Source organism: Nannizzia gypsea, genomic scaffold (genome assembly GCF_000150975.2).
Source record: "Nannizzia gypsea CBS 118893 supercont1.1 genomic scaffold, whole genome shotgun sequence".
In the NCBI taxonomy this organism is placed as follows: Eukaryota; Fungi; Ascomycota; class Eurotiomycetes; order Onygenales; family Arthrodermataceae; genus Nannizzia; species Nannizzia gypsea.
The window spans coordinates 2,929,131-2,956,248 of record NW_003345201.1 but is presented as its reverse complement, the minus strand read 5'-3'; the positions used below and the strand labels follow the sequence as shown (position 1 = coordinate 2,956,248).

At 48.1% G+C, this 27,118-nt stretch overlaps 12 protein-coding genes across 12 annotated transcripts; 5 read left to right on the top strand and 7 right to left on the bottom strand.

Moving 5' to 3' along the window:
• Window positions 1-1,037: 1,037 nt before the first annotated feature.
• MGYG_01088 (hypothetical protein) lies at window positions 1,038-1,820 on the bottom strand (the record flags this gene model as incomplete). Its single annotated transcript, XM_003176954.1, has 1 exon — window positions 1,038-1,820. The coding sequence occupies one exon, from the start codon at window positions 1,818-1,820 to the stop codon at window positions 1,038-1,040; it is 783 nt and encodes a 260-aa protein (XP_003177002.1).
• A 664-nt stretch (window positions 1,821-2,484) lies between these two features.
• Window positions 2,485-3,971, bottom strand: MGYG_01087 (ADP/ATP carrier protein; the record flags this gene model as incomplete). Its single annotated transcript, XM_003176953.1, has 6 exons — window positions 2,485-2,658; window positions 2,724-3,104; window positions 3,176-3,421; window positions 3,512-3,588; window positions 3,717-3,738; window positions 3,933-3,971. 6 exons carry the CDS (start codon window positions 3,969-3,971, stop codon window positions 2,485-2,487), a joined length of 939 nt encoding a protein of 312 aa, XP_003177001.1.
• A 976-nt stretch (window positions 3,972-4,947) lies between these two features.
• Window positions 4,948-6,869, bottom strand: MGYG_01086 (KRI1; the record flags this gene model as incomplete). The annotated part of the gene is made up of 2 exons (XM_003176952.1): window positions 4,948-6,653; window positions 6,719-6,869. 2 exons carry the CDS (start codon window positions 6,867-6,869, stop codon window positions 4,948-4,950), a joined length of 1,857 nt encoding a protein of 618 aa, XP_003177000.1.
• A 464-nt stretch (window positions 6,870-7,333) lies between these two features.
• On the top strand, window positions 7,334-11,907 carry MGYG_01085 (hypothetical protein; the record flags this gene model as incomplete). The annotated part of the gene is made up of 8 exons (XM_003176951.1): window positions 7,334-7,389; window positions 7,468-7,831; window positions 7,888-9,426; window positions 9,485-10,406; window positions 10,458-10,544; window positions 10,603-10,824; window positions 10,884-11,430; window positions 11,487-11,907. The coding sequence occupies 8 exons, from the start codon at window positions 7,334-7,336 to the stop codon at window positions 11,905-11,907; spliced, it is 4,158 nt and encodes a 1,385-aa protein (XP_003176999.1).
• A 294-nt stretch (window positions 11,908-12,201) lies between these two features.
• On the bottom strand, window positions 12,202-12,768 carry MGYG_01084 (hypothetical protein; the record flags this gene model as incomplete). Its single annotated transcript, XM_003176950.1, has 1 exon — window positions 12,202-12,768. One exon carries the CDS (start codon window positions 12,766-12,768, stop codon window positions 12,202-12,204), a length of 567 nt encoding a protein of 188 aa, XP_003176998.1.
• Window positions 12,769-13,227: 459 nt separating this feature from the next.
• MGYG_01083 (solute carrier family 35 member B1) lies at window positions 13,228-14,561 on the top strand (the record flags this gene model as incomplete). Its single annotated transcript, XM_003176949.1, has 2 exons — window positions 13,228-13,442; window positions 13,502-14,561. 2 exons carry the CDS (start codon window positions 13,228-13,230, stop codon window positions 14,559-14,561), a joined length of 1,275 nt encoding a protein of 424 aa, XP_003176997.1.
• Window positions 14,562-14,817: 256 nt separating this feature from the next.
• Window positions 14,818-15,417, bottom strand: MGYG_01082 (peptidyl-prolyl cis-trans isomerase pin4; the record flags this gene model as incomplete). Its single annotated transcript, XM_003176948.1, has 3 exons — window positions 14,818-14,972; window positions 15,059-15,161; window positions 15,283-15,417. The coding sequence occupies 3 exons, from the start codon at window positions 15,415-15,417 to the stop codon at window positions 14,818-14,820; spliced, it is 393 nt and encodes a 130-aa protein (XP_003176996.1).
• Window positions 15,418-16,000: 583 nt separating this feature from the next.
• Window positions 16,001-16,991, bottom strand: MGYG_01081 (hypothetical protein; the record flags this gene model as incomplete). Its single annotated transcript, XM_003176947.1, has 2 exons — window positions 16,001-16,674; window positions 16,736-16,991. 2 exons carry the CDS (start codon window positions 16,989-16,991, stop codon window positions 16,001-16,003), a joined length of 930 nt encoding a protein of 309 aa, XP_003176995.1.
• A 1,342-nt stretch (window positions 16,992-18,333) lies between these two features.
• On the top strand, window positions 18,334-19,271 carry MGYG_01080 (hypothetical protein; the record flags this gene model as incomplete). The annotated part of the gene is made up of 2 exons (XM_003176946.1): window positions 18,334-18,528; window positions 18,624-19,271. The coding sequence occupies 2 exons, from the start codon at window positions 18,334-18,336 to the stop codon at window positions 19,269-19,271; spliced, it is 843 nt and encodes a 280-aa protein (XP_003176994.1).
• Window positions 19,272-19,292: 21 nt separating this feature from the next.
• MGYG_01079 (hypothetical protein) lies at window positions 19,293-20,403 on the bottom strand (the record flags this gene model as incomplete). The annotated part of the gene is made up of 3 exons (XM_003176945.1): window positions 19,293-19,690; window positions 19,745-20,225; window positions 20,335-20,403. 3 exons carry the CDS (start codon window positions 20,401-20,403, stop codon window positions 19,293-19,295), a joined length of 948 nt encoding a protein of 315 aa, XP_003176993.1.
• Window positions 20,404-21,273: 870 nt separating this feature from the next.
• MGYG_01078 (hypothetical protein) lies at window positions 21,274-25,216 on the top strand (the record flags this gene model as incomplete). The annotated part of the gene is made up of 4 exons (XM_003176944.1): window positions 21,274-23,902; window positions 23,960-24,712; window positions 24,776-24,960; window positions 25,022-25,216. 4 exons carry the CDS (start codon window positions 21,274-21,276, stop codon window positions 25,214-25,216), a joined length of 3,762 nt encoding a protein of 1,253 aa, XP_003176992.1.
• A 795-nt stretch (window positions 25,217-26,011) lies between these two features.
• MGYG_01077 (40S ribosomal protein S12) lies at window positions 26,012-26,687 on the top strand (the record flags this gene model as incomplete). Its single annotated transcript, XM_003176943.1, has 3 exons — window positions 26,012-26,014; window positions 26,149-26,476; window positions 26,563-26,687. 3 exons carry the CDS (start codon window positions 26,012-26,014, stop codon window positions 26,685-26,687), a joined length of 456 nt encoding a protein of 151 aa, XP_003176991.1.
• Between the last annotated feature and the right edge of the window lie 431 nt (window positions 26,688-27,118).

Sequence of the window (27,118 nt, the reverse complement as noted above, 5' to 3'; positions counted from 1 at the left end):
ACTTCCTCTTTATACCCATTTTTTCACCTTTCATCTTTCCTATTTTCCTATTTCCTATGTCTAGCATCATGATTCCCCATATCTTATGTTTATTGTTCTCATTCTTCCCTTTGTACTGTCTGCCTGCCTTGCCTGCCTGCCACGACATGCCACGATACCACACAACGACTCCCTTTCCTCCTCCTCCCCTTACCAACTCCAACTCCATCAGCCGAAAATCAAGAAACAACCACACAAAAAAATGAGAATAACCTTGGAAGAGAAATAAGAAACAAGAAAAAAATTAGAAAAAGGCCCAACACACATTATCGATGCAGAATGCGTTTTTCTTCAACGTCATTTGCATGCTTCTGGTTCTGGACGACGGCGTTCAATAACGCTCAACGACGACGAGGCCACAGGGAGCCACGGATGCTCAGGTCATCTTAATTGCATCGCACTTGACATCCGCCCTGCCTGTTCGCCCGTCTGTCTGCCTTGCGCCTCCCTCCCCTTTTTTTCCAAAGTTTTACGAGAGCTTTCTCTTCTCTTCTCCTCTCTGCTTCTACGCAGCCAGCCAGCCAGCGGAAATGCATGACATCTTGGTCTGCCGCCCAGCAACTTACTTGGTCATCTTAACTGTATTGTACTGGGGAGTTTGATTCATCTGGCGGGTAGCTCTGCAGCTCCTGGTCTGGACTGGCTGTGATGGGGTGTTTTTTTCAAAGCGATTTCTTTGCTTTCTCCTAGCTAGGTAGTTGCTTTTCTTTTCCTGGGTTTGATCAGGTATTGACATAAGATGAGATGTTTGATACATACATATACTCACTACTCTACACTACATGATACTACATACACTATACATACTATATATTACTACTACATATACTATACGCAATAGCTAATTTAATGAGGAACCGCCAATTCATACCTCTTGCCTATCTACCTATCGCACAGTGTAATAAAGGACATGCCGTAATAATACAATTAATTCATTAATCAGTCATACAATAACCAATACCCGAAAGAGTACCACCTAGGAACTGTCCTTCTGTCTACTATGAGCGGGAATTAACCCACCTCCAAATCCCCTCTTCTGCCTCCGCCATTCTCTCCCCAGCACTCTTCATCCACGAAACAGTTGCTTCCCATGCCCCGGCAGCTGAGTTCCACAACCACTCCTCTTCGCCCCCCACGTGAACATTACGTTCCTCTTCCTCGCCGAAAAAGTCATACTGGTAAACGTATCGTCCTCCCGCCTCCCCGGGCGCTGGATCCCACACCTGCCTCATACCGAAGTAGGGGCTCTCGTCGGCACCAAAGGCTGCGCTATCTGCAGCGAGAGTTGCGAGGGATGGCTGAGCGATGGCTGGGTTCTGGCGGTATCCAGGTGGATGCTCAAGGTTAGGCACTGTACTGTCCCGACTGGACGATGGACGAGGGTATTGGTTTGGTTGGGTTTGGGTGTGGGGTTGAGTATCTATGTGTGCGCTAGGCGGTTTGCTGATTGCCGCTGACGCCTTGTAGAGATGCATTTCTGATGCTTTGGGAGGAGGAGGGATGGCTTTAGGGCCGTTGTGGGTTGATGGGGGTGGTACGCTGGCGCCTGTCCATGACGTACTGTGTCCCGTGTACGGTGCTGGAAAAGCTTGTGGTTGTGGTCGAGGTGGAACAGGTGAGGGTGACTCTTCTGAAGTGGCTGCTGGAGTCGTGGGTGTTGGAATAGGAGCTGGTTCGGCTTCTGGAGCCGTTGTTGTAGATGTTGCCGTGGATGTAGGCAGATGTGTCTCCTCTTGACTAGACACGGGCCCAGTCGGCGATTTCTCTGGTTCCTTTTCCATCATCGAATGAAGCGGCCGGGGGCAAGGTAGCGTGACAAGTCCACAAGGTTGGAGGGAGGGTATGTGTCTTGAATAGAAGCAGCTGATATCCTGCTGAGTATTATGATGCTAGATGTAGTAGGGGTTCTTTCTACTACAAATGGCTGAGTGGAAGCTACGTCATATCATGTGACTCCGCTCGACGGGCTCTGATTGGGCCGTCGGCGTAGAGCTTTGTGGAAGAGATCCATGGGGGAGAAAGGAGAAAAGTTTGAGAGCAATAAAAAAAGACATTTTTCTATCTGACAAGGTTGTACATAGTGAAAACATAGAAAGGACAAAGGTAAGGGGGACAAGGGAGAGAAATTGATTGAATGCCAAGATGTCACAGGAGAAAATACACAGAAAATCAGCAGGAAAGAGACCTCGCATGTAGTAGTGGTAAAGTACAGATGGGTGGTGAAAGGAAAAAGGCGGCCCTGTCTCCGATGTCTCTAATGCATCGAGAACGAGGACGATGGGATTCGGTTGTTCTCGACACACTGTGGTTGTTCCATGATGATGCTCCGGGGGCGTCCAGACAATCCTCACTTCTTTCCCAGAGGAAGAAGCAACAACGGCCATCACAAATGAACACTGAAGGGACTGTGATCCATTATAGTTCAGGCTTGGATGAGCGAGCCGCTTACTTGAACTTCTTTCCGAAGAGGAGGAGCTGGGCCTGGTCGTAGATGGAGAGGACACCAGCACCGGCAACACCACGGAGGATGTTGGCACCAGCACCCTTGAAGAAGGAGCGGATACCCTCCTTAGCCATGATCTGGCGGGCAGCATCGAAGGAAGAAGAGTACTTGACGGCCTGCACAGCTTGTTAGACACGAGATACCGGAATAATTTACTTGGTGATATAGATATTATACGTACCTCACCAGAAGTCATCATCATACGACGACGGACAGTGTCAAGAGGATAAGAAGCAATACCAGCACCAGTGGTGACAGTCCAGCCGAGCAAGAAGGAGGCAAGGAAGTTACCCTCGAGAGGTCCAACGAGAAGAACAGGCTTGATGGAGTCGTACATTCCGAAGTACAGACCACGGTAGACGACAATTCCGAGAACGGAGGGACCGAAACCACGGTAAAGACCAGCAATACCATCAGAGGCGAGAGTCTTCTTGTAGACGTCAATGAGACCGTTGAACTGACGGTCACCGCCACCCTTCTTAGCAGACTTGGCGTCGTTGGCAAGACGGGTACGGGCGTAGTCGAGGGAGTAGACGAAGAGGAGGGAGGTGGCACCAGCCATCTATCTACCAGTCAGATTTTTCACGTCTTCCAAAAAAGATCGATTTGCCGATTTGGCAGGTTGAAACTTACACCACCAGAGGCCAAGTTACCGGCCATCCAGGTCCAGTAGCCATCACGGTCCTTCTTGAAGGCGAACATGGACTTGTAGGTGTCACGGAAAGCGAAGTTGAGGGCCTGGGTTGGGAAGTAACGGATGACGTTGGCAGTGTTACCTCTCCACAGGGAGACGACACCCTCAGCACCAGCGGTTCTGCGGAAGCAGTCCATGATGCCGTTGTACTTGCGGTCGAGACGACCAGTCTTCAACATCTCATCCTAATCGGGGGTTAGCCTCCTTATCAAGTAAAGGTATATAAAAATCTGATAATGGTTCAGATCGGAGTTTGCAGCTTTGCTTAAACGTACCTGGTTCTGGATAAGAAGCTTGATACGCTCAATGGGAGCGGCAGCAGTCTTCGAGACGGCGGCGGAGACACCACCCACTGGAAAGAACTGTTAGCATATCCATCCCGGATTTTGCAGCTGCGCATCAGATATCTCTCTAGTTGAGACCTCCGTCCACGCAGCCGTTATTCTAGCCTCTTAGCTTAGCTGGAGTGATTCCACATACTCAAGAAGTCCACGACGAAGCCCTATAGCCATCAGACACGTTAGCCGACACTGTCCTCGTGAGACGAAAAATTTTCACCACTCTCGACAGCAGCATCAACGGCATCGAATTCCATCCATTGCGAGCTCGCAGCCATGCCATTGATAGTCACTCTCATCAATTGAATAGTCGAGCCGTCTCTGCCTCTTGTTCTGGGAGTTTTGGATCTCTACTTACGGGCATCCCGAGGATGGACTTGTCCTGTTGGCTAGCCATTGTGCCGGTATGTGATTTCTTCACTGGACTGAAGAAAGGGAAGAGAGGAGAGGGAGGTAAAGGCTGGCAAAGAGATGCGAGGCCTTCAAGGAGGAGAGAGGGATGCAAATGAAGCTGAGAGATGGAAGAGAGAGAGAGAGAAGAAGGAGAAGAAGAGGAAGAGAAAAATCTGAAGAAGAGAAAAAAATACTCAATTGGGTTGTCAGGGAGGAAAGGAAAATTTACTGCGCTAGTCCCCTTTGGGCGAAGTTGTCACGTTGCCGACTTCTCCCGAGATTTTCCCTCGGCGGGAAAAACTTTTTCTCTTTTTTTTTTTTTTGCGCTGGCTACTGCCGACTGGCTACTACTGCACGACTCGGCTGGGCTGGCTGCTTGCTGGAGGGAATCCACTCGGGGCAAACCAGAGACCAGACGTCGGCGGTCTTGCTGCTTGTGCTGCTTACGCTGCCTAGGTAACCGCCGTCTCCAGGGAGGCGAAGTGAAGTTGAAGCTGGGGCTGGGGGTGGAGGAAGGAGGGCGACGCTACCCACAGGCGCAGGCATGAGATGCAGCAAGGGTGTTACGCGGTAATGACACTGTAAGCTGGCCACCTCCTGACGCTCAGACAGCAGCAAGGCTGGTACTGCGCGTACATGCTGCGTATTTTATGTTAAACTAATCTACCAGCCGGAATACGAGGGACCTGGGATATGTTTCTTCGCAGCAGCGACGCTGAGATGGCTGCTTCAGCGTGTTGCCAGAAGCAGATTGCCACGGAGCAGACGCCGTTGTTGCAGCTTGATGCTTCGGAGTTGGCAGTTGGAGCTTCGGGCTGTTCCAAGGAGAAGCTTTGGATCGATCGTCGTAGGCTTAGTCATCAAGGTACATCAATAACGACGTTCAAAGAAGGCTTGGTTCAGACGTCTAGAGCTACCAATCTATCAAGAGCATACATAGAACAGAGGACAGAGCATAGTACTCCGTAATAATAAATACATCAGTGCTTCCTTGACCGTTTGCGGCGCTTGCTGCTGCCCTTTCGGATGTCTACCTTGGTCTCTCCGTCGGCGTCTCCACTGTTGTTTGTAGGGACAGTCTCAGCAGTCAACTCAGGCGGCTCTTCGGTACCAAACGTCTCTTTGCGCCATTCTCGTAGTCTAGCCTTCTTGCCCAGCCGTTTGTGGTCTCGTTTCTTCTTCTCTGCGTCCCGGAAGCTGGCCAGTTTCTTCAGGCCGGCGTACTGATTAAGCTGAGAGTCGTCGGCCATCAGGATGTCGCGGGCAGTCAGGCCAAATGAAACGGGAGACGACTCGCGGTAGCGGAAGGTACCTCCAAACTTCCTCGAGGAGCCTGGTAAGAGAGACGGTTCGAGCTCGAGGGACTTGTCAGCCAGGGCCTCGATCTTTCGTCGTTCTCGCTTGGCTTCTTTTTGTTTCTCTTTCTTGTCCTTCAGCATCTGCTTCTTGGACCTCTTCCCTCCGCTGTGGTCGTCACCTTCTGCTTCATCGTCTTCGTTTTCTTCGTCTATATCAATATCCACGTCTAGATCCTCATCGAAGTCAGGCACTAGGTCGCCAATGCCAATTTCATCATCCCATTTGGGCTTCTTCAGCCTTCGCTTCTTTGAGGAGCCACCCCCGTCGTCACCACTTTCATCCTCTTCCTCATTCGCGGCATAATACTCGTCTCCAAACCGCTGCTTCATTTCCTTCTCCCACTTCTCATCATCCCATCCTTCGTCAAGGAACTTGCTCCAGTCTTCATCTGCAAAGTCGCTGCTCTTCACGCCGGCTGCCTTCTTTATCTTTGCAAGCTTCTCTTCATACTCCTCAATCTTCAGTTTTCGTAATCTCGCTCGCTCTTCTTCACGCTGTTTCTTCTCTTCCTCTTTCCTCTGTCGTTCCAGCTCTCGTTGCCGCTTGCGGCCGCTGATCTCTTCCCTTCGGACAGAATACTTATTCGTAGTGTCACGAGCATGTGTGCGTATAACTTCATTGAGCTTGTTAGGGTCCTCAAATCGTAGGTTATACGCTTCTTCAAACTGTTCGGCTCTGTTATCTTCCTCGTCATCGTCGGATTCCAGAGGCTGAAAGTTGGATTTCGGAGTGGGCACCCAGGCACGGGACGCCATGAAATTTGATAGGAACAATTCAGGGTCTTGGTCCGCCTCGGCAACATCTTTCTCTGTTATTGTAGGCCGGTCTGACTTAGACAACGCTACTTTCTCCTTGCGAACCAGGAATCCATCATCCTCTTCGTCATCATCCTGTTCCCCTTTCCCAACTGTAGAGTGCATCTCCTTGACAATCGACTGTTTCAGGTCCTCCTGCTCCTGAGCGTACGTCTTTGGCGCATCCGCTTCATCGTCGTCCACGGCGGCCTGACCACTGAGTAGGTTCTGACGATGGTAGTCTTTCAGGTACATAGGTTTCTCTGCCTTGGCTGTCTCCAACTTGGCCCCGTCTGCCTTTTCCGCGTTGTCCAGGGTGGTATAAAACTTCGCATTCGGGTCATAGACCCTCGGGTCTTTAGCTCTTATAGCTTGCAATGTAGCCGCGATCTCCTCATCTAGAGCCTCTGTCACAAGTTCCGCAGCATCATCCTCTTCCTCGGAGTCCTCAGAGTCAGATTCTTCCTCGTCTTCCTCCTCATCCGCGGATGGCTTGCCTTTAGAGAGCGGTCGTTTTCCCAGCTTGTTTTCGACTACAGGGACCGGCAGGTTAGGTTTTGTTCCGTGTAGTGTACTTGGTGGGCGAATTGATACTAACGCTGTACCATCTCCTCTCTCTTCTTATTATATTCGAATCGTCTGGCATATTCCCTGTTGACATTGAGCTTGAAGTCCTCCCCAACAGCTTCATCTTCTGAGCCACTCTCCGCAAAGAGCACCTTCTTCTGACGCTTGTTCGGGGGCTCCATTGCTGCACAGAAGAAAGGCAGCCAACTGAATGTCACCGGTTCAAAGACAACACAACCCACGGTGCATCAATGATATATATCTTCCTCTGTCGAATTTGGCCTCCTGCTCTTATCATGGAAGTTTTTATTTTTATCTTTATTTTATTTTTTCCCTGTGGTGGGCCAGGAATGCACATGCGACCTCGACCAATGACGTGGTCAGCCTTAAAGCTCACCGGTTTGCTGACTCATCCACTTTAACCTACCCAAGCTTGCTTGACGTTGACAAGTTGAGCGACCAGGAGAGCAAAGCCTCGTCGTGTGGCAGCAAAGGCATGGCAGCAGACCTTTCTGATTTCCTATATTCCATTTCCATTTATCTTACTTCTTCTTGTTGATCCAAGTGCTCGACGGTGGATGTTTGCGGGTTGGTGCTAAACCCCTTTGTGTATCGGCGTTTAGATCGGACGGAGGAAGTCGTCCAGATGGCGTCACAGATACAACTGTCAATACCACAGGAAGGGAAACTGGTGAATGTTGTGTGAGTGCCGGCTATACTATCTAGGCCTTTGAATACAGACCAAATCACTTATTAGGACGAAGCTAACCCTGAATTTAGGCCGGTTGTCTTAAAAGAAGCTGCTTTAGATTCACCGAGTTTTCGAGCTACGACGGTACATTTCTCTGAGCAGATAGATTATATGGAAAGATGGCTCGACAATTATATAAAAACTACAGGGCGGCTTACGTCCGAGCTGGCATCGTTGGAAAACATATCTAATGGAATCCTTGCCCATATTACCTCACCGCCGAATATTTCCGAAGCCATCCTCGATCAAGACTACGCATTACTCGCGATGAAACGATACGGAGAGTGCTTTCGAGATAGCTGGTCTGGGATGATAAATGCAACCAAGCGGTTTGAAGTACAGGTTGCGGAGCCTATCAGGGCGTTCATGCAGGGAGATCTACGGGCATTTAAGGTCGGATATACACCTCCTCTACGAACCGTTTGTTACTCTCCGTTAACACCTTCCAGGAACTACGGAGAGTCCTTGATCAGACTCAGAAGCAGTATGACCAGCTACAAGCAAGATATTCCTCCCAAGGAAAATCAAAGGAGCCATCTTCTCTGAGAGAAGATGCATTTCAACTCCATGAGGCTAGAAAAGCATACCTCAAAGCCTCCATGGACTTCTCTGTACAAGCCCCACAGCTCAAAGTTGCTCTTGAAAAGCTTCTTGTCAAAGTTTTCTTTGACCAATGGAGGGAGTTTAGAGTCGTCAGGGATGCATCCTCAGCTACCTTCACCAAGTATGGACAGGAGATGGAGCGAACAAAAGGCTGGACCCATGAGTTGGAGGCAGGCGAGAAGTCCGCCCGCAAAGATCTGCTGGTAGCAAGAAAACAAATTGAGGAATCGGTTGAATATTCCACGAGACCCTCAAGAGAACTGGAGGATTACTCTATCTCTACTGTGCCATACCTTGGTTCCCACGGGCCTGCATCCGTCAAACTTGCTGAGAGCCATGTTTTCCTTCCGGAAAAGCAAGGCTGGCTTAACCTAAGAGTCCTTACTGGAAAGCCGACGAGAACACTCTGGGTACGGCGCTGGGCATTCTTGAAGAATGGCATTTTTGGTTGCTTAGTTCAAAACCCCAGAACTGGCGGAGTGGAAGAGAGCGAACGCATAGGTGTATTGCTTTGCAGTATCCGTCCGGCTTTTCAAGAGGAACGCCGTTTCTGTTTTGAAGTGAAGACCAAGAGTAACACAATACTACTACAGGGGGAAACTCAAAAAGAACTCACAGACTGGATAGGATCATTCGAAGCTGCTAAACGGAAAGCCCTCGAAAGCCCTAGTTCAGAGATATCAGTGGTCACAAAGCCAAAGTCACCAGACCCAGCATTTGCAATCTCACAACCCCCTGCCCCTGAATTTGCAGCAGACCCCTCTGACTCTTTGACCCCGAACACCAGTGAGGAACTCCCCGTTGTTGAACGCGGAGCCACTACTCCTTTATTAGATCTGGATGCCCTAGGTGTCAGGAGCAGTGGTGATTTCTCTCACTCTAGGCGATCTACTGGCCCAGACAGAGACGCCGACAATGCCGGTCGTGACCATACTTCAAGGATAATCCAAAAGTTAGACATCCACCGGAAACAAAATGCAAATTCACCTCTCCTTGTGCCGCCTTCGCCTGGGCAACCGTCAAGTGGCATTGCTAGCTTGATATCTGCCAGCCATAGCATGTTCCCTGCCGTGTCCGTTCCGTTTACGAAGGATGGCAATGTCGAAAACGGCAAAACAAGAGGTGGGGCCTCTAAGAGCGACCGCAGCCAAACCTCCCTTGCACCATCGACATTGGTTAATCCTCCTACGCCCACAAGTATGAGCAGGGTGGCCATTATGGTTAGCGCCGAGCGAGGCATCGGTATGGGACCAGGTGACACCGCAAATTCGATCCCTACTGGAATGATGGCCAATTTATGGGGAAGTTCACAATGGGCAATGGTGAACCAACTTCAACGAGAAGACCCACCTTTATCCTCTGCAACTACTCCTGATCATCCTGTAGTATGCATTCTTCTCACCATTTTATATTGTCGGATCTCAAGCTAACAAGTCAAATTAGGTTGAAATTACCCCTGATACCCCCTCTAGTACTAAAGGTAACACTCAAGGCCGTACATCTATGACACGTCATAGAGCTACTGTCAGCCTTGGAGACACTGGATCATTCAGTCCTGATGCAATAACAATGCCTCATGACTATCCATCTTACTATCCGCAGCAACTTAGACCCCACAACTCTCAATTTCGCCTACTCTTCCCCCATATACCCAGGAACGAAAGTCTCGTTCTCGTTTTTAGGGCCACATTTAGTCCAAATGATCAACAAGACTTTCCGGGAAGGGCCTTTGCAACTACCCACAATATATATTTCTATAGCAACCATTTAGGGCTAGTTTTAACTACCTGCGCCAATCTACGTAGTATAACCGAGGTTACCGCAGCGCCCGGTAGGGATTGTGACTTCTTATACCTTCACGTTGTTCCAGAAAAAGGGAGCGATATCCCTGGACGTTTAGGTGTGAAGACATTTTTGGAACCCCTGAAACTGCTCCAGAGGAGACTGAATTACCTCGTCACCAATGCTGCTCTTGATAACCCAGCGGGATTAGAAACAGTCATCAGCACACTGATCAAATTGGAAACCACTGGTCCGACAAGAACACCTAGTATGGACAGTTGGGAAGACGTATCATTGAACACCCCAGCGGATGATGGTACCATGATGCCAAAACCAGAGAAATTGTTGAAAGCCAGCACATACATTGACCACGACCTGGACATCGATCCCATCAAGCAGAATCCAGCCACACAAGCTTCTCGCATAAGATTGCCATCACAGCCAGTGATATATGAACCGCAAGGCTGCCTTCATCTTGCAGCCGAGCAATACGTTAATATGAGCCCTAAAGCTTTATTCCTCGTGCTGTTTGGAGATAACAGTCCGATTTGGCAGTTATCTCAGCATCAGAGAAGAGCGCAGAGTATGTGCCTCTTATCCTACTATGCGTTATTTCATAGCTAACCGTTTAAAGATATCAAACAAGGACCCTGGGTCACGCTGTCTTCCTCCCATCTTCGACGTGAGATGGCCTACCAAATTCGCATGGTTGATACTTTTGGTAAGATTTGCCAAAAATCATAAACCATTTAACTAAACTAATATTGTAAATAATCTAGGGAGGTCCCACCTCGCAGACGTTTGTGATTACCAAATCATAGATGTATTCAACGACCACCTTTGTTACGTTGTCACGGACAAGCGGACCCCCTGGCATCTCCCATTTAAACGGCAATTCAGGCTTGTTAGCAAAGCCGTCATAACCCACGTTTCAAAATCTAAATGCAAACTGGCGATATTCACTAAAGTTGAGTGGATATCGCAGCCGTATCTTATCAGCAGTAAGCCTCTTAATACTTCTCCACACGTTGGTCTTTTCGTAAAATTAACGCTGTCCCAGGCATAATTGAACGACAGGCCATGAAGGAACTAGAACAAGGCTCGCTAGACTTGATCGACCTTGTATCAGATCAAGTTAAACGACTTGGCCCGTATCCTACAACGAAAGGCGCAATATCTATGTTTGGAAACATCGGCCACCAGACAGAAACTTCCAACATCACGGTCTCTGAGAAGCTTCGGTTACAGTTACAGCGTCCATTAAAGCAGAGTGGTTTACTGCCACTTTTATTAGAAACATCTGGATCTCTCTTCCAATCCGCAGCATCGTCTTTGATCATCTGGTTCTGGGCACTGCTTCGGTGGATTTGGAAAGTATCCAACGCCAACAAGACTATTTTATTGCTACTAATTCTTAGTCTTCTCGTTAATGGGTTTCACTCTTGGCGTGATACAATGGATTGGTGGCAGGAACGCAACGCGGGTAAATTCATGACCCGCCTTGGTGTTCGTCCAAATACGGTGATGGGCAAAGCTGTTTATCTTAAAGATTTAGATGATGCTGTTCCGAAGTCGGTCGGGATTCAGGGCTACAATAGTAGTATTTGGTTAGTCGCTCTCTCAAATACAGGCTTTAAATATGCTAACGTCGAGACCCCCATAGTTTTTCAACATTCCGTGAAGAGAACGGTTTGACAAGAAATGACTTACTATTACCACCATTGGGTACACCTGCCCGTAATAAAATATCACGGAATTCTGCGTACCGGCTCCAACGCACTCGCGAAAGACTTGGAACCCACCGACACAACCTCCTTGTTGGCCTAAGAGTGGTGAACAGCATTGAGAAAGAAGTTCTCCATTTGGAATGGGAGAGATGGCTCCGTCGAGAAACCGGAAGATGCGCCATGCTTGATATACTACTCAAAGAGCGTATACATTATCACGATAATGAAGACCATGACGGAGTTTTGGGTATTCGAAAACAGATTTTATCTGGAAATCAGAAGGAAATTGAGAAGTGGTATAAGGAGTATTGTTCGAGTTGCCAGCGGGACCAGGAACGGGTTCGTATTGACAATTAGCATCGGCATTATGGGTCGTTTTCATCACATTTGATTTCCGGCATTCATTATGCGTTATATATACCCTGTTGACGGAATTGGTGGTTTCAATATATGCAACGGTGGTACGGGTTTTTTCTTTTTTGCATTTTATTATATATATGTCAATCCTTTTATTGTACAATAACCATGATAATTGGGGTGGTCAAGTCAAATATTTCTAGGCAGTCTTCGGTATCCTTATTCACTCATGATGTAGTGATAATTTTTCGTTTTGTGCACCTGACAAGTGCAACTTCGTGAAGTCGTTAATATTTAGTTTTGCCTTGGCTTTGGCGTTCCTTCCATCGTCACGTAATATACGACAGTTCCATCTCCACCCAAGCCTCGATTTACCATGGCAAGTAAGGCTCGCTTCCCTCCCCAAGGCTTTTCTTTTTTGAGCTTTACATATTCTTGTATCTCCTTTGTAGCTTCCTCCAAATCAACCGAATCAAACAGGAAATCCTCCGTCCGGCTAGGCAAGGAGTCATGTAAGCCAGCTAGTTGACTTAACGTCCATTTCTCTCCTTGAGCCGTTGGAATTACCCATTCCCTGTCCTTTGGAATGTCTTTCATGGGAATACGATGTTCCAACAGATATGCCTGTTCGTCTGGGTGGATGTAAATGGATTGGGGAGGGGTCCCAGATATCAACGGTACGGACTGCTTCTGGGAAAGGGAGAACGGTTTATGAATTTTTAAACCTGTCCACTGGTGCTGATGTTCGAGATTATGGAGTATCTCGAGTGAGAGAGCCACATTCGGTGTAGAAGGTTGTGGTTGTGAGGATATCAGCGTCGTGACAGCTGACGGGGCTATTGATGGAGCGTGGCTGGACATCCTCGAAAATATGGACGTGAGACACGACGCAATCTTGTATGTGACTGGCTGAAAGATCAACAACTATCTTAGTGGATCTATCTGTCTACAATCCGCTGGCCTAAATATGGTGAATGTAGGCGTAAATTGGACCGCTGATGCAACCAGGTAATGAAATCTGAAAATGCGAAGGTGCGACAGTGAAATAAAGTTTTGATATCGATTAAACTCTATCTGATCAGCCTCTAGCGTCGATTACGTAATAAGTAAGGTACTGGACAGATTTCAGGATCGTCATCGCCCGAACAGGAGAACTTTCGAAAGATCAAAAGCAACAATTTGTCCTGTATTATATTTATTGCCGCAGTATTCCTTTCTAGTTCCTTTTGTTTTTCTTAATTTCTCTTCTCCATTTTTCTCCGTCAATGGGACAGTTAGATTCTTGAGCCCTCCTCGATTCTCATCGATTCCACATTGTCGATGGCGCGTGAGAAACAAAAGGTTCCCATCCAACGGGTGCCTTCCGGCGGAATCATGCATCAGCCCAAAGACATTCCAGATATGAATGTCAATTTGACCAATGGTACAATTCAACAGCCAGAGAAAGGGAAACCCTCGATCCAGGCTACCTCAGAGCCATCCCAAGCCGGACTCTTGCAGCTGGTGATCTGTGTGACTGGCATCTATGCTTCCTTGTAAGTAGCTCTATGCGTACTTACGAGATACATATATCTCTAACGCTATTTGCTGGTAGTCTTTCATGGGGTGTGCTTCAGGAAGCAATCACCACCACGTACTATCCTGTCCATCCACCCACTTCCGCGGTCCCGAACCCCCAAACCGAAAGATTCACGTTTTCCTTGGTTTTGAATACCATTCAATCCTTCTTTGCGGTCATCACGGGGTCTATGTACCTCTATTTCTCGACGCCTCGCGGGACGAGCACACCATCCATATTCCCTACCAGTCAGATCCTTGTTCCTTTGATACTCGTCAGCTTGTCGACCTCTCTCGCTTCTCCTTTCGGATATGCCAGTCTTGCACACATTGACTACGTTACCTTCACCTTGGCGAAGTCCTGCAAACTGTTGCCGGTCATGTTTCTTCACTTGACTATTTTCCAAAAACGCTACCCGTTATATAAGTACGGTGTTATTCTCCTCCTTACTATTGGCGTGGCGACTTTTACACTGCACCATCCTGGCACGGCGAAGAAGAAGAACGGATCTAAGGGACCAAACTCATCTTCTATCTTCGGCCTTTTCCTTCTCTTCATTAACCTACTACTGGACGGCCTCACCAACACAACACAAGATCATATCTTTACCTCTCAAAAGCTATATGGCAAATTCAGCGGCCCCCAGATGATGGTTGCTCAAAATTTCATATCCACCATTCTCACGAGCGCTTATCTTGTTGTCATGCCTCACCTTTCAACTTCTATTCTCCCACTCTTACCTCTACCTATCCCTCCATCACAAACATCCGAACTCTCTTCAGCCATAGCGTTCCTCTCCTGTCACCCGCAAGCTACTAAAGATGTTATTGCATTCGCTGCCTGTGGTGCGGTTGGCCAACTGTTCATTTTCTATACACTGGCTCACTTCTCTTCCCTCCTTTTGGTGACAGTGACGCTGACTCGGAAGATGTTAACCATGCTTCTTAGTGTTGTATGGTTTGGTCATCAATTGAGTGGAGGCCAGTGGGTGGGCGTTGGCTTGGTGTTTGGTGGAATTGGAGCCGAAGCGTGGGTTCAGAGAAAAGAGAAGGAAAAGAAACTCCGTGAGAAGGCCAAAGAGGCAAAATCCCTTTAGATGCCTAATCCACACAGGCAACCACCCTCTGGATAACCTACCACTCTATTCTCACGTTTGACTCAGGTGTTTACGTTCATATTTTTGATTCTTATGCATCCTTTCTTTCTCATTCTCTAGACAAGACTTTTCACTCCAAATAAACTAACCTTCACATTCATGTATATAGTTGATACGTACATTTCAAATACCCTAAATTATATAGCTGCTCAGACTAGTAAAGGGCTAACGTGGGGAAGCTATTTTGTGTCATTGCTTATTTCCTTCCCTCCACCATAATAATATGGTAGCCAAACCCTGTCTTCACTTCGACGTATTTGGGATTCCCTGTTGTACTTGGTTCTAATTCATAGGCTGCCTTCTCAAATGCAGCATCCAAGCTGCCCCTGACTTTCCATCCAAGTGATCCACCTGTAAGCAAACATGTTAGAAGTTACCCTGCAGATGTCCAAAGAAGTAAGATGGAGCATTGAATCTCTTAATTCAAGGTATCGTACCCTGTCTTGCTTTATCCTCTGAAAACTCCCGAGCTACCTCATCAAACTTGGCCCCAGCTCGCAGTTTTTCCAGAGCTTCTTCCTTCTTCGAGTGTTTCTCGCACTATTCACACCACGGAGTAAGTAAATAACCAAGACCTACCCCAGCCTCCCCCACTCCCTATATATATAGGCTCTACAGTGAGTGTATTGGCTAGGGTGAACCAGGTATATTCACGACGTACAAGAATATGCCGAGCGTTTATAGAGTTAGCCGCCTTCAACCCTTTTCCCTTCCCACCGTCTGAACTTTCTGCTTCTTTTCCTTTCCCCTTGCCTTTTCCACCCTTACTGTCCCCTCCCTTGTTCTTTGGAGCCATGGCAAAGCGAGGGCAGTAGGTGTTATGGGCAGCAATATAAGAATTCTATGCGACGGGTTTAATAGAGATGGGTATAGGAATAAAATCCGATTATGGCTTTGGTGGTAAAAGATGGTTTATTGGGGAATGTCACATATATAGTCCTTGATATGATTGACATGAGGTGTGGTTGAAGCGCAGCCGCGCTGACTAAATAATTACTTTCCTTAAAGTTCTAAACTAGTAGCTATCTATAAATATCTGCTGTAGAACCGGATATTTAAGAGATGGAGGTCACGTAAGAGGTCAAGAGACTAAAAGGCTCTTCAATACATTGGTATGTGATATAAACCAGTTAAGGCCCCGCAAGATTGTTTCTTCCTTGCGTCATATTAAGTCTTTTTTCAAGACATCTCGGATGTATAGGGTAATATGTTGAAGCTATCTCGAGGCGTTGATATAAGGTATTGTTTCATTTGGAATTAATGTTGGATTAAACATCTCGATGATAGCTCGAACGCTTAAAGCAAAAGAAAATTTGGTATATACATCGATATCGAACGCCATCTAAATGACTCCTCAGAATAAAATCATATGACACCCATTATGGCAACTCGTAATGCACACTCTCTTCACCAACCCTACCACTGGGTTTTCCCACTGGTATCGAGCCGAGCATCTCGCTGGCAGGTCTTTTCTGGGGATCGTTTGTCTCAGTAACCACAGGAAGCGAGCCCGGTACTTCATCGTGCATTTCCGGTGGCCCCGGAGGCGAGTACTTGTTCGATTCCTCGCCGCTGAGCATCGGTATGACTTTGTCCGCCTGTCGCCGCCGAAGAAGTATTATTATATACACTGCAGCTGCTATGGCGATCGAGCCAAACGCTACGCCCGTCCCAATGCCGGCCTTTGCGCCAGTGCTGAGACCTGCTTTCCCATGGGCAATGGGTATGGGACCGGTTGCAGTAGGCTCCAGTGTCCGGGTTACCACAACGGTCGCAGTCGGTGGCAGAGAGCTTTCCGATGTCGATGTCGATATGACTGTTGTAAACGTAGTATAGCTCGAGGTTGACGTGCTGGTGATTGTGGTGTGCGACGTGGTGTCCTCGTCGCCACCCACCAAGAACGTGTTAGACCTTGCAAACAACTTCACGTCTTCATACCACGCGTCGGCTGTTGCTCTGAGGTCAAGATGGAATGGTGACCATTTAAGGTCCTCCTTCGATATGGGGAGTTTTACATTAACATCGTATTCCGCCGTTAGATTAACTATATTTTCTGAAGATATTCGTCAGTATTTCTCAAAGCTCGCTTGTAATGACCGGTACACCTGACTTACCAAATACTGGCCATGCATATGGGCAGTCTGAATGCTCCGATATTAACCACATATCGAACGAATTTGCCTTCCCAATACAAGTTTTGATCTCGTTATCCGACCATTGTCCAAATCGTATACGGAATTCCTCTTTGTAGTGATAATGAGAAGGCTGCCCCCCCGATAACCCGGAAATGCGTATTGGCTGGCAATCCAGAGCCAAACTGAATATTATGCTATGTGATAGCAAGAATAATATATGTGGGAGAATGCCCATCTTTGCCATGAACAATATTGATAATGGACACCTACCATCCGTAACGAGGCCATCGTAGGGGACAAATATAAAAGAGCAAAAAGGGGCTGAGCTGCCTGCTGGACATCCTGGGCCTTTTTAGTGCAGGGGATTGCAGTAAATAGAAAATATCCATGTCACATCCTATTAGGATGCCCAACTGGATGTTGCGCTAGGCGTGATAAATGTTGGTCCGGTGGTCCATCACCACCAGGTTACCAACATCTCCCGTTCCAACACTCAGCAAAGCCCAAAGGATCAAAAGTAGTGGATTTGATGCCGGATGGGTCTTATTAGGAGAATAATGGAAAGTCCCGCTAGAGTGTCTTCATACTACTACCGTTGCATCTCATAATTTGCATGATATTTCACTGGAAGAGTTCATTAGGTACTCCGTATGTGCTATGTATAGCAGACAACTGAAACCAATGCGGCATCCCTGTCCCATCGTTGGAACTAGTGAACAACGGCTCTGCTGATTGGTGAAATGGTCCCCGACACCCCAGCATCCCAGAACTGATCGGCCGCAGGCCATGTATAATACCCAGACAGACACTTACGCTCGAGGGAAATCACGGTATTTGGTTGCCATGATTATCACATCTCTCAAGAATATTTCAAGCCAGACATCCACTACATGGCTGTCGCTCCCTTTCGGATGTAAACCGCCACGCTGAATGAATGGCGTAGCTGTGAAGTCAGCCGAAACGACCGTGAGGCCCAAGTCAGGTACAACCTTTGGACAGATCGCTTTCATTGGGGTATCCTGATGCTGGAGGCCTTGACATTTCCTTAACAAGGTACGTACTTGACAGCCCAAACTGCCTGGGGCCCACCAATGTGATTTGGTGTTTGTTATGTGGCCAAGGAGAGAACCAGCAGGGGTACTCTTGAGAAAAAACCAGCCAACAGCATCTCTCCCGGCTCCATAAATAACTAGCTGTGATATTTATGAGATCCTATTCTCCGAGAGTATGGCGTACGGAGTACCTAGGTACTGCTCGTAGACATTGGAAATAGGTAAATTTCACGGGATGTCTTCGATAGGCGTGCCATGTCAAGCTCCTCTTCCCACAGTCGTATTGAGGCACGCTGGTACAGGGTTTATGCGCCATGAAACTGCATGGCTCGGTACTCCGTATAAGTTAACAACTTCCAGGGGAGAAGAGGGTCGAGCACGACTGAGAAATACCTAAGGGCTAAAAGCTGACTAAACGAATCCCGGACATGTGACCGGCGAGCTCCCGTCTGCCGGAAGTGATCAACCAACTACAGAGTACACAAGTAAAAAAGACTTCTGAAGACAAACATCACATCTACACCCATGCAACAGTCTCTTGATGCATACTATAATGATATTAGGGACGTTCGTGTCTACTTCCGCATGAGAAATATGATGGAGGGGCCATTAAATAACCCAGAAGGTTTAGAGAGCTACAGAATCAGCCAGCTTCCAGATGCTGCATACTATGTTCCCAATTTTATTTCAGAGGGTGAGGAGGAGATACTTTTAAACAAAGTAAGTAGCCCATCTGTCTTAAGGTGGGATTCAAGTACCGAGGATGTTCATGGCGTTGTGGTAAATGTTTAGCAATGTTACTAATGTTTACACAGATAGCGTCTGTTCCAGCTCCTAAATGGACACAATTATCCCGCCGGCGGTTACAAACATGGCCATCTGCGCTCAGTAAATCCAATACCCTGCTCGCCTCACCGCTGCCAGAATGGCTGGAACTTCCTATTACCTCTCGGTTTCGAGATTTATGTATATTTACCGACTCCCCTCACCAATCGCCCAATCATGTACTTATTAACGAGTACCAGCCAGGGCAAGGGATAATGCCTCATGAAGATGGTGCGGCGTACTATCCGATCGTGGCGACAGTAAGTCTTGCGGCGCCGATTATCTTGGATATCTATGATAAGAGACAGAGCGATCTATCAGCTCCAGAACCCCCGTTAGTGGAGACGCAGGAGGCGGTGAGAGGCCAGAGAGTTCCACGGTTTCGAATTCTGCAGGAAAGGCGAAGTCTGCTGGTTACCACGGGGAATCTATACTCTGACTTTTTGCATGGGATTGCAGAGAGGGTGTCTGACGAAGATCTTGGAGAAGACACGATATGCAATTGGGGTAACCTGGGTGACAGCCAGCCCTTCTGCGCAGGGAAATACGAGAGACAGACACGGATTAGTCTGACATATAGAGATGTGCTGAAGGTATCAAAGCTTGGAAATAGTATAAAATATCTAAGTAAGCGATGACAGCAAAAAGCATCTATTAGTCTACCATATAAGTGGTAGCATGGTCCATCTATCTTTAACCTTTTCCCTTCCGAATTTCTCACCGTACCACTTCTTAGTGGCTGCTGCTGAAGTCCCCAGCTGCACGGCAGTGAGAATCACGGCAGAGAAGATGGTTTTGTTGACTATTGACCCCGGAGGTGCAGCCAGAATGCTTAACGAAAGGTATATCATGCATTCTGCGGTGTAGTGTGGAGATATTATGCTCACAAATGCAGGATGTACCGGGAGGGTGTATTTAACAAGAGATGCCAGGTACTCGTGGCAGTCATACTGTATTCCAGAAGCAAATATGAACACTGGGATGAAGATCAAAGATCTCAGGGATGGCGCGGTCATGGCAGCGTTGCCCAATGGCTTATTAGTTGAGAGCAGAGTAACTACGTTTAAGTTAGATTCGTACTCATTCAAATATAAAAGAAGCCGGGCCCTACTTGTTCCTTCAATCCAGATGGCTATTCCCATGACAATGTAATAGGCAAATCCGTAAAGCCAATGCCCGACATGCATCCTTGCCTGAGAGGGTTTAACAAACGAGAGGCACTCATAGAGTCGACGGCAGGCCTGGATGGTAAACAGTGACCAGCAGAGAAATATCTGGTTGAAGGACATTGAATTCTTCCTGCTTTCATGGTCAACCATGCTTGCAATGAGCTTAAAAGCCCATCCTCTGGCAAGAAGCTGATACCACCAGAAGAACGCCACACCGACAGCGCAGTAATAGAAATGGGTAAAGTAGGAATGCGGCACACCCCAAGTTGCCATGCAGTTCAACATCCCGGTAATGCTACTCCATGGAGAGGCTGTGGCCACCGTAGCGGGCTTGCTACTGGACTGCTTGGCTGCTGGCAGAGTCCGGGCACCGTATGAAATGAACCTGTCACGGAGGAATTTGAGGCTGTTAACAGCCATAACCTACGGATCAGTCAGCATATATCGTCTGGGCCATCATAATCATCGTCATCATCATCATCGTCCTCTTTCTCAGTTAACATCTTTGTTATAATGTATCAGGCTCTCGTACACTCGCAGCTAGCACCACATATCCTCCTCTTATCACGTCAACAAGGTCCATTCCAGCGAACTCATCCATGCTGGATCGCCCGTCCCTTGCAGGGATAGGCCTGACAGCGAGTCAGCTAGAATATTTATATTTAGTTCTCGGCGCCGCAAACGAGCATCAACATCGACATTTATCGTCTTCGTCTTCGTCTTCATGAACTCCTGCTGGCGCTTAAAAGAAAGAAAACCAAAAAAAAACAAACAAAAGGCGAGCCTCAAATGCTCACGTGACCATTAGTTTAAACTGGAGTCAGTCCACCACTAAATCTCGAGGAAGAACATAAGAGTAACTGCCCAAGAGACGGCTCGCCTCCGGCTCTTTCGTCTCATCTCGTCTCTCGTCCCATCTTCCATCTTGCATCTTCTCATCCCGCTTGCCAGATACACAAATAACCGAGTAAACCGCCCACCCAGCGCCTCAAATGACCGAATCGATGTATTCCTCCTTCTCTGCCTATGGCTGAGTAAGCGTCCCCAAGCAGCTAGCCTCTTCCCCAAACGAACCTAGCGCCCTCTTTTTTTCTTTCGCAGCAAAAGTTCGTCCGCGAAATCCAAAACCAACTTCTTCTTCTTCTTCCTCCTTCGCTTTCTCACTCACTGACTTGCTGCCCCCCAAAGAAAGAGACGACGACCTCGACGTCCACCCACCACGACACGCTACCACGACTGACCCGCAGACCTGAGATACTGGTAGACCACTGCACTGTTACTACTGTAGAGTCGTTCTGGCTGCCTGGCATCGCGTTTTTGCTGGTCAAAAGCAGCTCACAAGTGCCCTTTTACGTGGCCGTCACCGAAGGCAACATCGCCCCCTCGCCCTCACTGACCTCGCTATCGGTTCCTCGAGCCCTCCTCTGCTGAGGATGCCACAAGGAGGCTCGATATCTCAAGTTCAACCGCTATGAGTGATGTTGAAACGGCCTCTTCGCTACCGGAAACCTTGAACTCCTCCCATCAGAGAGCCACTCTGCACCTCGCCCCTAAACCCGCTTTGGACGTGCCTCGGAGAGCAACTTCTACTAACGGAGATGATGGACGACCCACGGCTGAGGACGCGGATGTAAACGATGACGCCGTCAGTGTCAAGGCCGATTCCGAGGCGGAAACTATCATTCAGTCTGGCAGAGAGGAGTTATCGCCAGAGAAGAAGAAGACGTACATTCGACATGTCCCCGGCCAGAACGCGAAGAATGGATTGGATCTTGCCGCTCGGAAGACTCCCAAGTTCAGTCAACCTGGTAATTGGCAACTCGGCAAGAGGAAACGTCCTGACCACGAGAATGACGACTCCAGGTCAACCCATCGAAGCAACCAGAGTTCTCGAGCGTCAAGTCCGGTTCCGGCCCTAAAGCAAGAGAAGTCCGACGAACCACAGGTGCTGTCCAATATCCAGGGTCCCCCATCTCCCCGTGACGATGGCCCTACTGAGCGGAAATTAGACGACAAGCCTCAACACCACAGGAAACCGGAAAGTACAATCATTGACACTAGAGATGTTCCCAGCGGTGGGCGCAGGCCTAGCCATCGATCCCAATCCCATAGCAATGAGCCTGTTGGGAAACCCGATCTGTATGCTCCCCGCCGTCAGGACAGGTCCCCGTCTCCTCCGATCCGCTCGCACAAGAGGGTAACATCCGATTCTACGCATTCTCCTCCACTTTCTAGTATCCAAAAGAGAAGAAAATTACCCCCACAACCATTAATGGACCAAACGAATCACCCTTCGGAAGGTAGAGCTTCTCCATTTTCTGCCTCAAGCGCCGGCTCACCTCCTCCTAATCCACGCAATCGTCGACTTACTTCCTGCGATACCTATCCATTCTCTCCCGTGAAACAGACACAGAACAAAAAACTACGCGATCAGAATGGTCGAACGCGCCTTGCCCGAGCCTGTGCTGCGCAGGAAATAGAAGCAGCGAAGTGTCGACAGGCCGAACGACCCGAAGATCTCAATGTTCCAGATAATGCAGGAAATACGCCGCTACAAATTGCTGCTCTTGAAGGATGTGCTGAAATCGTGAAATTTTTAATCGAGGCTGGTTGCGACATCCACACCAAGAACATTGATCGTGATACGCCCCTCATTGACGCCGTGGAAAACGGACACCTGGATGTCGTCAAGATACTCCTAGAAGCCGGTGCAAATCCCCGCGTGGGAAATGCTAAGGGTGATGAACCATATGATCTTGTTCCGTCTGATAACGAAAACCGACATGAACTACGACGCGTTCTCGCAGAGGCGAAATGCCGTGGTAACAGACGGCGGAAGTCAGATGATATAAGTGGACATGGGACCGCGTCAACGAAGGACCCTCGGTCAAGAGGAGCGTCGGCCGCGAGCTCCCCAGACTCCCCTCCTCACCATCCCCAGAGCCCTCCACCACAATTTAATCGACGGAAAACTGTTAGGAGTGAGGCCACCCGGAACGATTTACTATGGACAAAGCCAACGTTTGAAAATCTTCGACTTTTTGCTGCAAAGGGCGACATGGCTGGAGTAGCAACAATCCTCAATATTCTCCAGAAGGCGGACACGGAGTCCTTGATTGCAGCAGCAAAAGGTGGCCATGACGAAGTACTTGGACTTTTGCTTGGAATGGGCAACCCGGATCCTGACCCAGAACCTCTGAATAATGGAAATCACAGAGCCGGCCATGACACGCCCATGTTGGCAGCAATTGGAAGAGGTAACATTGATGTGATAAAGCTTCTACTAGACCAGCCGGGCTTCAACCCTACTCGTACGGACCACAAGCATCGTCGATTTTTTGAGCTTGCAGAGGATCGCAGAGGTGATAACTGGGAGCTAGAGCGGGATCTACTAAAAGAAGCGTACGACGAATATGTCAGCGCGCATCCCAAGGCCCAGAGAGTCGAGTCTAGGTCTCCACGACGGTCTCGAGACGCACTCAAAGTCGCCAAAAGGCCGGATCGTGACTCTGCATCTCCAGCTTCCGTCGTTCGTAAGAGCTCGAGTAAGGGGATAACGTCCCATCGTCAAAGTGAGGAAGGTCCAAAGGAATCGAAGCCACAAAAGGAAAGGAAGAGGGCAGATGGTGCAGTTCCTATGAAGGAAAGACTACCCGTGAACAAAGGATCAAGCCGGGAAGACTCTCATGGCCTAATGGATGATAGGGATACTGGACATTCCGATAGGAAACAGAAAATGCCGTCCGATTCCCGTAGTCCACGGGAACCTACTCCCCATAAGCAGGGCGAAGAGCCAGTCAAGCGTCGACGTCTCATTGCTGGACGACCGCCGCCAGATCATGCCAAACGAAGACCAAGTGTAATGTCCTCGGACTCTTTTTCAGGCCGTGAAGACGCACCTAAAGCGGGTGTTACCGAGGATTCAAATGATAATGGTCACAGGTCAGAAAAACGCAGCTCCATCTTGAAACGTGCCCGGAATAGTGTCTCCCCAAAACCACCCAAACCTCGAAATAATGAGAACGAAGAGACTCGCGAGAAACATGCAAAGAAACGACGGATACTTTCGAGTGAGATTTCAAGCCAGCCCCAGTCTACCGGCGAGGGATCGAAATCGAAGACCGAACCCGACGCTCAACCTTGTAAGCCCCGTTCAGTTCACCGTGATAATATTAATTTGAAGGCCGAGAATCCCAAGGCAGCCGATCATTCGGTGCACCATAACGACAAGCATCGTTCTGCTTCCCGTGATCCTGCGGCCACGAAGCTCAAGCACAGAGCTTCTGACTCAGGGATTAAGGCCGAAGCTCCATCTGAAAGCAATGCTGGTATCAAGACCAAACATGAAAGGCACACCGAGAAGGAGCATGTTCCCACGGAAGCAGAGCTTGAAAGAGCGGCGGAAAAGGCCCAAGTAAAAGCACGAAAAGAGGCGGAAGCTGCCAAGATAGCTGCTGAAAAAGCGGCTATTATTGAACGCGAGAAAGCTGAGCAAGAAGAAAGAAAGCTGGAAGAAGAACGGAAGCAACAGGAAGAAGAGCGGAAACAACAGGAGGAACGCAAGCGCAAGGAGATAGAACAACAGCGAGCCCGTCAAGCGGAAGAGGAGCACCAGAGAAGAGTCGAACAAGAACGTCTCCGCCAGGCTCGTATACGAAGAGAACAGGAAGAGCAAGAGCAGAGGCGGCGGGACGCACTCCCTCACCGTCTCCGCACTGCTGCAAACCTAGTTGGTGCCAATGATCCAAAGGCCAGAAGCCATGAATTCCTCAAGAATGTCATGCCTATCTTGCAGGCCACACGGGATGACCTTGAGCCACTATGTGAACCTGAACTGAGGAATGAGAAATGGATTCTGAACTTCTATGTTGCTCTACTACTTGCGACCAACGATCTCCAATTGTCACAATGTAAGTTTCTTCCACGTTTGGTTTTGATAACGCACGCGATCATGTGCTAATCAAACATCATAGACCCTAGCTGGGAAAAGAAAACCGCAACTCCTACTCAGCGGAGCAATATTTGGGATTGTAGCGGACCTATGTTATCGAATCCTCAACAACTCAACCCTGTCAAAGCTGGGGTGAATGACTATTCTCGCATCTACCAGGAAGCCAAACCATTGTATGAGAAGATGGAGCATGTCTTCTGGGTAAAGGTATGTCACTGCCCCCGCTACAATGGGAAAACAGAAGTATAAAAGCTAACTGTAAAACTAGTGCTCCGATTTTATGGATCTGGTACCTCATATTCCGCATCTTCACGGCCTCAATATCACTTTTGTTAGCATGCATATCGACCCGGAACCTTCTTCGTCACTCCAAGGTAAACCGCACATTATCAACGGAGATCACGCTTCTCACCACCCCATAGTCAATGGAACTTCCGAGCCTAATGGCATACACAGCTCCTAGACCAGGGCCGTGCAACCCCTGAGATGTCACTCACGTCATCCAACCGCACCGGTTCCTCACTTGTTGTTTATTCCACCGTCCAGCGTTTCTTTGTTTTCGTTTTCGTTCATTCTGCAACATACCTCCTACTGCCTGTTTACTTGCCACCATATTGTTCGAGTTTTTTTCATCCCGTAAAAATGGCTGCGTTCATCATTTTGGCGACACGGAACGTTAGATTACTTCAACCAGTGATCATGGGCTTTTGTATGTAGATGCATGTTTCAAGGCGCTTATTGGGGGGTTTTCTGGAAAAGGTGGGATGGCCGGACTTGCGCAGGGTTCTTCTATCTGTGTCTTGTCTGCATTCTATGTTTGTTGTTCTTTTGTCTCATGTCCGAGTGTTCTGGATGCCTGGAATTTGGTTGGCCGGGTTGTTGGTTGTTGGATTTTTTTTGTTCATTTTCTATAGTTTTTTTTTTTTTCGCGACCTCCCCTATATGATACTGAGCACGCTTCAAGTGCTCCCTCTTCATGTCTATTACTTATTTTTTCAGCCTTTGCAGCGCTATGTAGCTGGAATATAACGAACGAGTTTACTCTTGCTCTCTTATCAAATGTTTTAGCTCAGTCTGGGCAAGTGGTGGTTAGTTATCTTACATAAGCACACTTTAGGGCACACCCACAAAAAAATTATTTGCATTTCAACGACTTCACGAAATATCTTCCAACCTCGATTTTCTTCCCAACATCCACATATCCATAACTCTTTGAGGATAATCCGACATTTAGGAAATATCCTTGAAATCAGTCAAAATGGTACGTTCAATTCGAGCCAGATTATCTTCTCATCGGCCACCTTCAATGTGACTGCTTATCGCGATACACTATCGTCCATCAAACCGAGGGGGAAACCAAGAACAATCCCAGCTAACAGCTCGCTCAAATTCCAGTCGGACGGAGAAGAGACCGCATCGAACGCCGGCGTTGTTGCCGCCGATGAAGTTGAAGTTTCCGCCAATGCCACCGCAGGCAGCTCCATGTCTGTCCTGGACGCATTGAAGGGTGTCTTGAAGATCGCTCTTATCCACGACGGTCTTGCCCGTGGTCTCCGCGAGGCTGCTAAGGCTCTCGACCGTCGCCAGGCCCATATGTGTGTCCTGAACGAGGGATGCGAGGAGGACGCTTACAAGAAGCTCGTCATTGCTCTTTGCTCCGAGCACAAGATTCCTCTCATCAAGGTCCCCGATGGCAAGATGTTGGGTGAATGGGTTGGACTTTGTAAGCTCCCCTAAAGTATCTACCTAGCTATTATTATGGTCAGGAGGCGTATTTTGGAATATGGATGGCTAATTATTTCTGATTAGGCGTTCTCGACCGTGAGGGTAACCCACGCAAGGTCGTCAACTGCTCTTGCGTTGTCCTTAAGGACTGGGGTGAAGAATCCCAGGAGCGTTCCATCCTCCTCAACTACTTCCAGACCGAGCAGTAAATGCTCTTCAGCGTTAATCACCGTCTTTTAAACAATTTTTGTTCAACTACGGTCTTGCCTCCCGCGCAATACTTCGGTTAGGCCGTGCTTCAATGTTGACGTGAACTGGTCTGTGGATTCGGGAAGTGCAGGACGTGTCGGTATCTCTATGGATGTACTGGGATTAATTAGAGTGAGGCCAAGGTTAACTTGGTTTACTCCTTTTACTCGGGGATCTCTGCTGATATATGCTCCCTTGGGAAGAATTCATGTATCATAAAAGACATGTTAATGTTGAAAAAAAAATAATAAAAAAGGATGAACAAACAACACTTTGAATGCATTGTTGCGTACGCATAAAATAGAATAACTTGGGGACAAGTGGGTATATCGATATTTCACTACGGGTAGAACTGTAACAGCTATACAAGTGACAAAAGAAACAGAAAGGT